Source organism: Scomber japonicus, chromosome 4, assembly GCF_027409825.1.
Source record: "Scomber japonicus isolate fScoJap1 chromosome 4, fScoJap1.pri, whole genome shotgun sequence".
Lineage (NCBI taxonomy): Eukaryota > Metazoa > Chordata > Actinopteri > Scombriformes > Scombridae > Scomber > Scomber japonicus.
Genome location: NC_070581.1, coordinates 18,734,993 through 18,749,522, shown reverse-complemented (window position 1 = coordinate 18,749,522; position 14,530 = coordinate 18,734,993). Strand labels below are relative to the sequence as shown.

The following is a 14,530-nucleotide window of genomic DNA, read 5'->3' as shown; positions in this document are numbered from 1 at the left end:
TGAATGCTCCTGAAAATGAGACAGATTCAATATTTGATCCACCTACAGTGTATTTAAGTGGACTTATACTAATAATTACTTCATTTAAAAAAAGTAAATGGTTCCTGATTGACATGATACCTCAGATTAAATGTAATATTTAGAACAATTGAATTCCATTACCTTTATTTAATATAAAAAGGTATCATAGATCATGCCTAAATGATTCTTTGCAAGTTATTCATGTTTATTTTCACATTTTAAATAAGTTTTAAACAGACATTTATTATACTGGATAACATGCTGCTCTAAATCAAGATTTTCCAAATATTGGATCAATAAAGCAAATCTTTTTCTGTGTTTATGTAATAAAACACAACGGAGTAAAAACTAGCAGGAGTTAGCTGTTCAGGTTGATTTTACACAACTACAGTGACAAGAGTTGAAGCTTATGATAACATAGCATGTTGGCCTGCGTATCATAATATATTTTTATTGTGATAGACAGTCTGTGCTTATATGTCTTCATGACTGTAAACATTTTGAAAGCAGTGATCAAACACCAGATACACAGCAAGCAACTACACAGCAACTATGTTGTAGGTTACGTTAGCACACTGCTAACGTTAGCTGCAAAGCTAACATGCAGAGCGTCAAACAGTTGTAGTAACACTTTAAATTTGACTAAACCGAACTTCTTTATTCTAAAAGATGATATGAATGAATGTGCATTATCCTACTTTGTGATTTTCATGAAAATCTAGCAACATGTGGTTGAATTTCTTGTTTAGTTAAACTTTTGATTCTATTATTGGATTACTGATATGTGCTTTTTGTTTTTTCTCAGATGACATCATCTGGCCAGAGGGGGAAGCAGCCCAAGGAACTGATGCCCAGGACCTGATCAGCCTTCTCCTTCAGAAGAATGCCAAGAGACGTCTGGGGACAGGTTAGTGTCACATTCACTAATGATGAAGACGTGGATAGAGACAGGATGGGAGCTGATGGAAGACTTGTTGTTTCCTCACATTCATAATTTTGTTTGTCTCACTTGTTCTCCAGGAGGATCCGGAGAGGTGAAGGCTCACTCGTTTTTTAGAGGTCTCTGCTGGAGGTTCCTTATGGACGAAGAGCCTCCATTCATCCCTCAGCTGAGGACAGAGGAGGACACCAGCCATTTTAATTGTAACACACACACACACACACACACACACACACACACACACACACAGTTTTTTCTCATTTTCTTTAAATTAATGCATGATGGTTGTTGCTGTGGTTTCTACAGCCAGCGTAGCCCAGCAGTGCCAGGAGGACCAGGAGAACCAGGGAGACCAGGGAGACCAGGAACCAGCTGTGAAGTTGCCGTACCTCTGCTCGGTGGCCCACCGCTTCACTGAGGTACGCTTTTTAAATCAAGCTGCTGTTTGACACTGTAAATCCATTTCTCACTATCAAATACACACAAGAAAATGATCATTTTGATGCTTTTCTTTTGAAACTGCAGGTTTACAGCAGCCCTGAACATCTGGCGGCTCCAATCCCCTTCAACCAGATCGTGGTGACAAGACTGGTTGACGAGGAAGAGGACGATGAGGAGTTTAACTATGAAAGTAAGTTAAGTGATTGGTTTTATGAACAGGAACCAGATGACGGCTTTGGGGAGCAAGAGTCCAGTGAGGAGAAGGAGGAGGACCTTCAGGAGGAGCAACAGCAAAGACACAGAGCGACACCGAGGAGGAGGAGCGAGGGAAAAAAGTGGAGGAGGATGAAGAAAAGAAGGCAGTGTACGTGGAAGAGGAGGACTTTCCTGAGGAGGAGGAGAGGAACAAACAGAGGACAGAGAAAAAGACTAGACACTGTTCCATCACCATCCCTTCATTGTGTCCCAGAAAAGATTGACACTGGTCTCCTTGACAACAGAGACATAGAGGAACAGATGCCAGATGTTGAAGAGAAAGACTTGACTCTTCCTTCTCCTGCTGCCAACAACACACGTGGGGAAGTTTTTAGGAGGTGCATGAGAACTTTGAGAAACTTCATGTGCTGTCCTGTGAGGAGGAGGAGGAGGAATGTGTAGATGAGGAGGAGACGAGCAGGAGGAGGAGGAGGAAGAGGAGTGTGTAGAGGAGGTCGGAGAAGTTGCAGTCTTTCTATGTTCTCTTTACTTTTTGTAGTTTATTTTTCTGTTGCTATGGAACCGTATTGCTGCCACGCCAGAAAAAGAAAAACAGATCAGCATTAATGAGATAAATAGTATATTGTTATAATAATAATGATAATGATAATAATAATAATAATTTTAATGATACTGATAATGATAATAATGATAAAGATAATAATAATGATAATGATAATAATAATAATTTTAATGATAATGATAATTATAATAATGATAATTATTCTAACAATGAACTTGTTTACTGATACTGATTTTTTCTTTTTCTGGCGTGGCAGCAATATGCTTCCATAGCTTCCTTTGTCTTGTCTTTTCATTATCTTGTTTTCCTTTTTCTTTCCTTTCCTTGCAACTTAAAAAAAATAAAATTAAAAAACACTGGTGTAGATCAGCTTTTTGAACTGAACATAGTAAGAGTCATTTAGTACGACAGCAGCTGAATGAAGCAATGAAATAAAGCACACAACAAAACAATATCAGTGATGTAAAGCTGGGGGGGGGGGGGGGGGGGTTAGGGTTAGGGTTGGGGGTGGCAGTTATGTAATAACATAACTTTCATATAACAGTTGAACAGATGTGTCCTCATCACTGTGTAGAGACCTCCATGATCATCTACAGCATGTTTACCTACATACAAAAAACACTTATTACAAGACTGAGAACTCACACACACTTTGATTGAAATAATAAGTTCATCAACAGAAAAATGTGTCAGTTGAATGCTAGTATGTACAGAACACTAGTATTTTCAGGAAAGTGTGTGATAATATCTAAACGTGATTCATAGAGAAAAGAAGATGTGATACTGACTCCTGAAGACATTAATGACATTAAAACATATGATTTCCCTCCACTCCATATTTCCTCCAGTTAAATTAAGTTTACAGTCTTCACTGTACTGTAGGACATTTTCATCAGATCATAAAGTAACATAACATGTCAATTATTCAACATAAAATCTAATATTTCATCTATCTTATTTTATCTGATAATTTAAAAAAAATCAGTGGGCCTATCACAGCACTGTGTTTCCACGGAGCATCAAAACCTACACAGAATAGCAATAACAACCACAACAACAATAACAATAATTATTATTATTCATAAAGCATTCATACAAGGGATGAAGAACTGTCCTGAATTCAAATATTATCAGCAACCATAATAATTAGTACTTAAATAAATACTAATAGATTGACGTGTCTGATGGGTTGATGGTTCAATTCCTCGTTAGTAGAGTGGACAGTATCTCCGCCTGTCACAGGTTCAATTCCCCGACGGGGGGGAATTTACTTTTCTACCCTGTTCATTATTTACCAACACTAACAAAACCAACACATTAACATCATGCATGATCCTCCCTGTCAAATGCAGCCAGGGTATAAACCTGTATCATTCACACACAGAAATAAAGTCATGGTAAATAAATACATTTACTCTAATTAAAAAATAAATAAATTAATATATATATATATATATATACATACATATATATATATATATATATGTGAAATAGGATTTTTTTTATTGAGGTTTACTGGGAGCAATGCTGATTGTACAGTCTGACAGCTGCAGGGAGGCAGGACCTGTGATATTGCTCCTTCATACATTTTGGATGAAGGATGAAACACATTTTTAATTAGTGTTGTACATTGTAAACAGAAATATATTGAGGTTTAAATCAATAAAAACAAACTATATTTAAAATGCTTTAATAAAGGAGTTTATTAGGCATCAAATTTGTTACGTTTATCAGCTGTGAGGTTATATTTATTTTATAATGAATTTTAGAGAAAAAAACATCAATGAAATGGTTCACATTCTTTTGTATACGAATTACTAGTTGGTCTTTTTTTTATAGCTCAACTCAGAGTGAGTGCAAGCAAAGAAGTGTTTCCGCCCGGTCTCGAACCGGGGACCTTTCGCGTGTTAGGCGAACGTGATAACCACTACACTACGGAAACTGTCCAACAACTGATGGAAAAGGCCGTCAAGAAAAAAAGAAAAGAAAAAATTATACAAACACATTAATAATAGAATACAAATTGTGAGACCAAATCCAAATACAGGCAAAGCAAGGAAATAGGTTGAACTGTAAACTGTTTGTCAATCTCTGCGTAGTCGGGGCTGCTCCGAACTGTCGACACCAAGATCACCCTCCTCTCCTGACCTTGGAACTCCTCCACTGAACCAACCTGACAGACACATATGCATACACACTTAGGACAAAGCTTCTACTGTGTGTTTCTCATTACTTAAGTGTGAAATATTAGGTTACCTTCAGAGTATCCATGTGCACACCAACTTTGTGCAGGGCCTTATGGATTTTCAGCACCTATGTGACACCAGAAAAAACAGCTCCAACTTTGAATCTAGATATAAATACATTTTCCCACCTCAAAGTGCATTAAGAAGGTGATTTGATGTATTCAGTGGATGGAAGTTCATTCTAACCTGTTTCCTGTAGGGGGCGATAATGCCTATGTCTCGAGGCCTGATCACAGCCAAGCCCTTCTTTGCTTTTGTCGCCAGCAGTTTCTTCACATAGTCCATCAGCACCTCCACCTCTGCTATGTTGAAGAACGAAGGACTGCTGGCCTCACGCTCATCGATGCCCGTCACCCCATGAAAAATTACTGGGAAATCCTGAGAGACATGTGAGTTGTATTTCATATTTGAACCCTGTTTTTGAGTTTTTATATATTCTTGAACACTTTATATATTAGAGACTTGCAGAGCTCTAACATCCGGTCACATGGGGCTATTTCAATAACAAAACAAATTATTGTTATGAGAGGAAATAAGACTGATGTCCTGACAAGACAAACAATTACCCCCATTTCACAATGTTAAACCGGGAGTATAAAGTTGTGATTAACATGAATAGATACATAGAGTAAGTTATAGAGCTGTTCTTCTTAAATAATATTAGATTTGGTCATTTGTTGAAGGACAAGCAGGTCAGTATGTAATTATGTGCTTTGTAGAACTGATTTATCAAACAAATCAGCTTGCTATTCTTCTGTCACTTAAACATCCTCAATGAGGACATGGACTGGGGCAGTCACAATGAACACAGTATTTCATAGAGAGTAACTGAAAATGTTGTAATTATTTTGTCATATAAAGTCATTCATTTAATTTCTATCAAAATAGTACAAAACTGCACCTAAAAGTAGTGGCTTGAATCTTGAAATGGGTTCATTATATTTGGAATAACACATACATAAAGTAATAAAGTCTTGAGGTAAAGATGTAATTTATATTACTTTACATGCTTCGATTTCTACATGATCAGTTTCTGCACATGAAATTTACTGTATATGTGTACTAAAAGAAGAGTCCTTACCCTGCGTGGGAGGTATTCCCAATTGCAGTAGGAGTTGCGTAACATTTCATCCGCACAGACCTGGAGCTCTCCGTCATAGAAGAGCTCGTTGGGAATCTTCAGAATGGCAGGATGGGACCTGATGAGGACAAACAGAAATGATGTGTCCAGGAAAATCAAATGCATCATTCTTGTTGAGAAGTGACCTTTAACCTATCTACTACACCTGTAGTTGTGCAGCAGTTTGGTGACAAAGCGCTTGTTAAACACATCCTCTTCCTTCTGGTATAGAGGGAAATCATTCATCATCCGTTCCAAGAGGGACACTCCTGCAGGCAGCAGAGACTTTTTAACTCTAAAAACCAGTCAAGTAACAACACATACTGCATACACAAGTGGGACAAGGCTATGATTTTAAGTTTAAGTCCAAACAAGAAATGAATTATTGAATTATGCATCTTCATTCAAACTACAAACTACAGTGAAGTTGAGTTGAATGAGTGTGTCTGTACTGACCCATGCCGTATTTCAGCACAAAAGGGGATCTGAGAATAGGTCCCAGCTGCTTGGGGTCCCCAGCCAGAACAACCTGACCAGACTCTGCAGAGAGCAGCCCTTTGTTGCACAAATAAAAAGAAGAAATCAATCAACACATGATGCAAGTTCAACTACAGAAAACACATCGCTGTTTGTTTTCTTCACCTGCCAATAACAAAGATGACTTTGTATTTACACTTAACAACAGCTATTACTAAAATGTGTTTTTTCATTATTACCCGGTTTATTTATTTATGTTTGTCTTTAAAAGACAGTATCAGCAAAAACAATTTCACTGAGCTGCTTATCATATTTCAGTCACTACAAATTAGGCTACTGATGCATAAACTTGAACAACTTAAACAGGAAAAAATGATATGAAATATGATGTGACAGTGTACATACTGTAAAGTTGAAGAAAATAGTGTCTCCTCTTCTTGTTACTTTGTTACAGACTCTCAGGGCATAAAGGACTGAACCAAAGTCTGGATGTTTGGTCGCTGCATTCCTAAAATACACAAATAAAACACACACACAAACACACAAACATGAACACATAATTGCCGACACATTTATATACATTTCATACAATCAGATGTCTGAAGTTACATGATCAACCCACCTGGCTCTGAACTCTTCGTTGTAAATGTCTCTTGAGTTCAGTTCTATTAGTGATGGATGCTCGATCACTTTCCGGTAAAAACTCAAAGAAGTCGAGTCCAATTTGGCAGCATATCGATAAATTTATATTAGCCATGCGATAAAAAAAAAATCCGTTCAAAGTGATTAAAACGTCCTTGGGGGATATTCACCTCAGAGGAAATTCAAGGAACGGCTCGATTTATAGGTGGGCGGTGTGTAACTCTGTCTCGCATGACTTCTGAGAAGTTGTTGAAAGATGTGTCCTTAGGGACCGTCGGCCCCCGTACATCCTGCATTGGTTTAAAATGAGGTAACGCATGATAAATGGGAAATAATTAAAAAAGGACATTGTAAAGCCATAAAAATCACAATTTCAGGCTAGTTATCTTATTATGAGTATTGGTTATATCTGAGAATAAACAGGCTTTGATTCATGGCTTTTGTAATCCCCTTCTTATGATCATACCCAACCTTGACGTTGACATTTATTTTTTATGAACTTCCGCTTGCTCATTCAGTGAACAAGTTTCCATCCTTCTTACCGCGCTGTGAGTAGACATTAGCGGTCCGGAGCTGTCGGTTCTAGGTCACACCCAGAAACGGAAACAAGAAACTAAGAACATTTATTTCCTGTTTATTCTGTTAATTTTATTTTTTTCAAATTGAAATTTGCTTTATTGGCATGAATGTCACAACAGCAGCATTTGCCAAACCATCAAGAATCAAAGAAATAAAATAATATTGACAAAACATTAGCACAACGTTATCATTGCTTAATGATCCTCTTCATGAATTTGTATGTGTGTATGCATATGTCTAGGCAGCAGGATATGCCCTGTGACTGTCTCTTTAGGAGTAGCCTATGTTTAACTCAGTTTAATTAAGAGGTCATTAAGGTCATTAGTGAGTAAGCAACGTTTTTGTTACTGGTAATAATAATAATAATAATGACAATAATGATATCATAATAATAATACTGATAATAATAACAATAACAACAACAACAATAATACCAATAATAATAATAATAATAACAAACAACAATGGGGTAAAATAATATTTTAAATAATGAGTGCAAGCTCCTTAATATACAATGTATGTGGGGTTCTGTTGCATTCCTACAATATTGTCATGGAGCCAACTGTCTTACAATCTACTGCTGTACACCTTTTTCAAAGAAAGGTCTCCTCAACACATTTAAAAATACGAGGCCTACCTTTTGTATTCAATGTGGATGCACGTCTGTTAAGGTTTTTTGTGTCTGTACATGTGTTGGATAAAGTGCGTAAGATACAGATAACGTGTGGAAAATAATCTATGAGCAAATCCGCACAGGCTATATCCTCGATTCTTAAACACTAAAACAGGCAGCTTTAATTTGTGCTTGGTGAATTAAGGGCTACAAGTTGTAGTATAGGCTTGTTAAGTGAATGTGCCACAAAATATATATTCATCTGCTAGGTTAAAACATATTTACAAAATGGTTCAACCCCTGAAACAACGTACCTAAACTTTGATTCTAACAGACAAATACTCCGTTTACATCTCTATCTGTGTATTGACCTTTGACTTGTACCACTCATGTTTAAGGCCTTTGCGTTAATCTGTCCTGTCAGCGTGTGTTAGGTCTCTATCTTCTCTATTGGAGAAATACCTCACTATGTGTGTGTGTGTGTGTGTGTGTGTGTGTATGTGTGTTACAGAGGAACAGGCACAGAGGAAGTGGGCCATCTGAGATGCAATCTGTCCTCATATATGGAGGTCTATTTATCCCTTGATGAGGATGAGAAAAGGTTATAAACCCGCAACACCGCTGTATAACGAGAACCATGCATCTTTTAGTATTAAGAGGTCATGAAAAGGTTAATGAAGCTCCAATCAAAATCAGCAGCACTATAATCTTGCCATTCAGTGTGACAGAACAAGAATGACTGATCATAGCTTTACTTTCTTACTTCTGTGAACATTAGAAGATTTAGAGAGAAGTAGCTGAGCCCGATCAATCAATCAATCTTTATTTATATAGCACCAAATCACAAGAAATCTCAAGGCGCTTTTCACCAAGAACAGGTCTAGAACGTACTATTTAATTTAATTTACAGAGACCCAACATTCCCCCATGAGCAAGCACTTCACGACAGCAAAGGGAAAGCTCCCCTTTAACCGAAAGAAACCTCAGGCAGAACCGGGGTTCTAGGTGGGCAGCCATCTGCCTTGAGGGAGACAAACAGATGTCTTTGGCCTTGTTGTGTGTGAGCATACTGATCACAGTATCAGTATTCTCACACATATACATATAGACTAATCCTTAATGATTCCATGCATCACATTATGAAACATAACTATTTTATAATGAAAACTGCATGAAAACCTAACCAGAGAAAATGTATGCATGTAAGATTATTAAGAGTTAATGGTTTTGTACAACAGTTGGGTTATTGTGATAATAAAATAAAGCACAGGTTTAACTGCATTGGAACATCTGGGTCTGATTTAGGGGCATCAGTTAATCACAGTAGCAGATTTAGATATGGGCTATATGGGCAGCCATCCAGGGCGGCATCTTGCCAGGGGTGACAAGGGGCGCATTCAAGAGAAGGAAAAAAAAGATAGTTTTTTATGGTTTAGTTGCACGTCATGTCTTCTTTTTATAATTTTACCGTGTGGATCAATTAACCTTGTTGCAGTGGGCGCCCTTGTTCTAATTCGTGAACTAGCAGTTTCTGCTGAGAAGATCTCGCAGTCAGAGGTAAGAGATGAGGAGAGGAACAGGAGTAGAATGACCTCAGATCTCTTCACTGAAAGCTGGATGTAGGAGTGGGGGAATCTAGCGCGCCTAATTTTGTATGGTAGCCTACTGATGCCAAAAGTAATATTACACTGTCGAAAAATCACACACAATCACACTAAAATAAATATACCACAATTTATAAGCATTATTTGTATATTTGTGTGATATAGGATTTGGGCAATTTACTTTTATTTCTTTTTTATTAGCAATACCTATGTGATGATGATCATTGGATTCTTCATTTGATTTATATTTATAGAGCACTAGAATTGTTTTTTCATACTTCATTTTTCTTTTTATAATAATAATAATAATAATAATAATAATAATAGTATGATTTTGATATTTATGGCATCAGGTCTGTTAAAATGTACTTTTTTTAAAAAAAAAACCAAAAGTAAAACTGAGTCCTTCAAATTTCCAATGGTGTAAAGAATGATAAATATTAAATAGTTCATCCACCTACACTGTATTTAAGTGCACTTATAAAAAAAAATAATTACTTCATTTTTAAACACCAATTGAAAATAAACATTTTTGAGCAGCATATATCTAAAAACAATTTCCAAACTGTATGACAAATTATGTAAAAGTGAATTACATTTTAGTTCATGTTTATTTTCCTGTAAATAATTTTATAAAATATTTTTATGAAAAAATACAGGTTACACATATTGGACACTGGGTTGCATCAATTGATGTAACCAGTATTTTTCATAAAAGTCTGATACACTCCCTGACCATGTACCTTCTACAGTCAAACACCATTGTTTGTTGAAGAAATGGATACTGAAAAATGTTATATGAGCCAACAAGGTTTTTTGTTTTATTTCAGTTTAGAAAAAGAAACATTTGACAACCAGAAATGATTAGGGCAAACTATTATATTTTAAATTCACTACCTGAAATGTGAGCAGATATGACTTGCAGCTTCCTCATATTTTCATGGGTAAGATTGTGAATTTATGCTTCATCTAACTTACTCTAACTCATCTAAACCTTATTGGTTTAGACTCTAATTTTAGAGCATACAAAAAAGTGAAGAGTTAACACAGTTTAATGTAAAAACACACCTTTTACACCACCTCCATGGTTAAAATGGATTCAGAGTTGTACCAAAGGGGAAAACTAAAAAAAAACCTTTAAACGAAACACCAGGGGAGCCCGAGATTTCTCACTCAGTCTTTTTATAATTTCGTACACAAGTCTGCTTCCATCACTTTTTCTAGATAAGGTTTACACATTTACTGTTAATGATACAAACGTCTAAATTCTGAGAAGATGTCTAACACATACAAAAAGACAAACATTAGAATACTTATATCCTTGTCCTTGGTATAATGTGTGACTTCAATCAGGTGCAGAAACCACTGCTTGCCACTGGCTCCCTGGTTTCCTGTAGAAACGTGCTTCTACTGAACAGAGAAGTCAGAAACAGTTGTTCTATAATTTGAAATTAGAGGTGCTAAATTATGCCATGGTCATGCTCTGTTGTGTTCAGTAGTAGTTCAGCTTTTTGTTCACTCTTAAGTATCAAATTGTAAACAACAGAAAATATACAACTTCACTGCTGAGGTGGTAGGTTTGGATGGGGTGAGTCTCAGATATAGCAGGTGGACACCTTAACAAGAGAGTCAGTATGAGGAATTCTGTAATGGAGAATATGACTAAATAAAAGGGAAATTGTGCAATTGGAATACTGGATTTAAACATAAACCTACTTGTTGAGGATTACACTGTGACTACCATAGACCTTTACAGTATATTACAATGATTTACTTCCTCTCATGTGGTCAGGATTTGGGAATAACAAATGTTGTGCCACTCGTAGTGCTGTTGTTAACCCACATAACTCTCCACTAGGGGTCTCTCACTCCCCAGTAATATGACAGTACTTGAACAGGTAGAGTACATACAGTACTGTAGCCTGTGTAATGTCGACAGCTGCACTAGTCGGGTGATGAAACTCAATTTCAGTTATTTTGCTAAATTCACAAATCTGCATTAGGTTTTTGCAACGTTGCAAAGACTTAATGTAGATTTCTGTGAAAGATCATGACATATCACGATAGCGTCATTAGGTATATGATATATAATGGGAAAGATATATATCATGATCTTTCTAGCAAACAGTCCATCACAAAGGTGCAGTGCAGACATACAGTAAACTCAATTCAAGCCTTATATTAATTAAAGCCAAATGTTTTATCTGGAGTGAATAAGTGAGAGTTTAAGGTGAGTCTTTAACTGTGCTTTAATTCTTTAAATAAATCAAACAAGAGTTTGTAAATAAATTAACTGAAAAATATAACTTTTTCAACTTTGTGGGTGAAATGGATCATGCAATCTAATACAAAATAATAAATCAGGCTTGTAGCAAGTTTATATTTAGTTTATATTAAATTAATGAAAAGGAAAATAGGCAACTTTTGTATCACGTCTGACAATGCAAAAAATAAAACCCACAACATTCTGTCACAGGGTTTTTTTAATTTTACATTTGACAAAGGTTGTTTTTATTTTATATCTGTTATATTTGATTACACTGAGATTCATATTTTCCTGGTAACTGAGTTTTTGTCTTGCAATTGACAAAAATCACTTTGTTAAATAGAAAGGTTTTACCATACAGTTCAGTCAAACTTTATTTTCAAGATGCCTTTTGATAAGATCAACCAACAATTTTTATTTTTGTATTTTCTATTTTCTCAGTGAGAAATGCTTTAGTCTCTCAGAAAAAAAAGCTTTTGCCTTTTTCCAATCATTAACTGATATTTGATGTCAGCCAAAGACCCAAATCTTTGTATCTAAGCTTTCACAACTTAATGATGCTATTAATTAGTAATTTATTAAACATAAAACATGCATCAATTGCAATCATGTATGCAGTATGTTGTTATGACATACTTTAAGTCAACAACATATAATTAATAGGTACTTTCCTGTCATTTTCAATTTAATTGATTTCAATTTAATCTAAATGTTATGTTATGTTATTCATATTTTCTAACTGTAGTGAATGTAGATAATAAAAAATGTTCAAATTTAGGCCTTTTAAAGAAACACTAAAAGTACAGAAGTATAAGAGTAAAGGTAGGGAAAGAGTGGATTTTTATCCACCTCACAAGTATCCTTCTGCTTAGACTGTATCCATAGATTCCTCCCACACTGTCCAACCATCTCTTTCTATAGCTCTCTGTCTTCCCCTCTTTCTCCCACACAGACCCGAACCTTAACTTCTTTAATCTTTCTCCATGTGTTACCCATATCATCGCTTCTCATCCCTTCTACCCTCTCTTTCAACCCCCTCACCTTCCTCTTGGCTCCTGACAACTTCCCAGCTGGCCACTTGTGAAACATCCCAGTGGGTAAGTTCAGAAGCATGTATCCCAGGGCTTGTGGACTGCTCTCTGTTTGCCAGAAGGGCGTTGCAACCTGCCAGTAGTTGGGTCCAGGGAACAGCTGCATCTCCAGTGGCCAGGGCTTTGCACTACTTGGACGGTTGGTACGACCTCTGCTACCCTCTCTGAGGGGCTCGACATGCGTCATTCAGGGAAAAGGTGGAGTATGACAGGTGAACAAAAGGGAAAAATATGCCAAATAGAAGAAAAGGAGATAAAAGGAAAAATCAGTACAAAGGAGACAGTGTTTTCTAGATAGACGTGGATACAGATGGACCAACCACTAGCAGGATCACACAGTGGAACTAAGCAAGAATCTGACCACAAAGACTGACAACACAATTTACTGACTAACAGAATGAATATTTTATATGGAAGCAATCATCGTAATAGGAATAGATAGCAATATACTTTTAACATAACCCATTTGCCCACCAAAAAGTCTAAATACTGAGCTTATCTAACATTCGGCCTGTGTTTGTGTTTGTTTTTTCCTTGTGAAAGGGGCGGTCAGCTCGCCCGTAATCCCTCTATCACACATTCCCTAACACTCTAAGACACTAACACACATATACACACACACACAACCTCCACGACCCTGGCAGGCCAGAGGCTAACTCGTAAACAGACCAGGCATGGTGTTTATCCCTCACAGCAAGAGGGACCGTCGCACATAATGTTGTCCGTGCCTGCATGTGTGAGTGTGTTGACCACTTTAACTGTTTCTAGTTTTACTCCCTCGAGGCTGTTTGTTGTTTATAGTGAAACACTGACAACAGGCCCAGACTTCACTATGTAAACTCAGTGTGAAGGCAGAAGCTTAATCCTAAGTGGTTCCCACACTCAGCATTACTATATGAGACAAACTCGATAAACTAAAGGATCATAAAACGCCCCCAACACACTGTGTTCTTGCTCGAAAATGAAGTGTCAAATTTGAGCCAAAATAGCCCAAACCAAACTCTCAATCAACAACATTACAATCTTGTTTAAAGCTGTGGTAATCATACATATCTGACTTAATCTGAGGGATGTGCTGTGTTGTCAGGTGTTTGGGCAAATGCTGTACTGTACCAATGAGCTGCCAGTCCAGAGGAGCTTGATTTATTGAGGTTTCCAGGTCAAGTGGGGATCAAGGCTGATCCTGATGCCGATTAGAGCCACTGAAACGATAGGGTCAAAACAGACTGATCGAAGAGTGGGTGGAAAGGTGGAAAAATCACTCACCACTCGTGGCACCGACACGTATGACACATTGTGTCCATTATCCAGCAGTCTATCACTGTCATATGAGTATTGCGTTTAGACCGATCAATAAAAAAAACAACACACAGCCTTGTAATTCAGACTGATTGCCAGCAGAGTTGCACAAGCAGTGAAATATTACTTTTTTCTTCCATTAGCAGTGATGGAACAGGCTCTGCCAGGTGAGGGCCATCCATCTACATTATAATGTCATGATGAGATTGCCTCAACTGCAAGGGAAAGAACAGGCTCCCAGTTGAACTCCCAGGGTAACAAGACATCATAGTATTGCATCCTTATGTGGTAGATGCAGTGTTATGTGCACAGAGGTTGACCCATTACACTCTGAAAATGTTCAGCGATTTTCATTTCCATCTCTCTATAAAGCACTTTGTTGTTTTTGAATGTACTGCATAAATAAATTGACT

At 36.9% G+C, this 14,530-nt stretch overlaps 1 protein-coding gene and 1 non-coding gene across 2 annotated transcripts; both read right to left on the bottom strand.

Moving 5' to 3' along the window:
* Positions 1–3,173: 3,173 nt before the first annotated feature.
* On the bottom strand, positions 3,174–13,005 carry LOC128357594 (putative helicase mov-10-B.1). Its single transcript, XM_053317958.1, has 9 exons — positions 12,769–13,005; positions 7,208–7,247; positions 6,003–6,101; positions 5,713–5,815; positions 5,508–5,625; positions 4,613–4,804; positions 4,437–4,493; positions 4,252–4,353; positions 3,174–3,206 (listed from the first exon to the last, which is right to left on the bottom strand). The coding sequence occupies exons 1-9, from the start codon at positions 13,003–13,005 to the stop codon at positions 3,174–3,176; spliced, it is 981 nt and encodes a 326-aa protein (XP_053173933.1).
* trnav-aac (transfer RNA valine (anticodon AAC)) lies at positions 4,050–4,122 on the bottom strand. The gene has a single exon. It is a non-coding gene; the product is annotated as a tRNA-Val (tRNA).
* Positions 13,006–14,530: the final 1,525 nt, after the last annotated feature.

Coding starts and splice junctions, on each gene's coding strand:
- LOC128357594 (XM_053317958.1), bottom strand. CDS start 13,005: ATGACGCATGTCGAGCCCCTCAGAGAGGGTAGCAGAGGTCGTACCAAC. Junction 5,816..6,002: donor TGTGCTGAAATACGGCATGG/GTCAGTACAGAC, acceptor TGCTGCCTGCAG/GAGTGTCCCTCTTGGAACGG. Junction 3,207..4,251: donor AGATTGACAAACAGTTTACA/GTTCAACCTATT, acceptor TATTCTGTGTAG/GTTTTGATGCTCCGTGGAAA.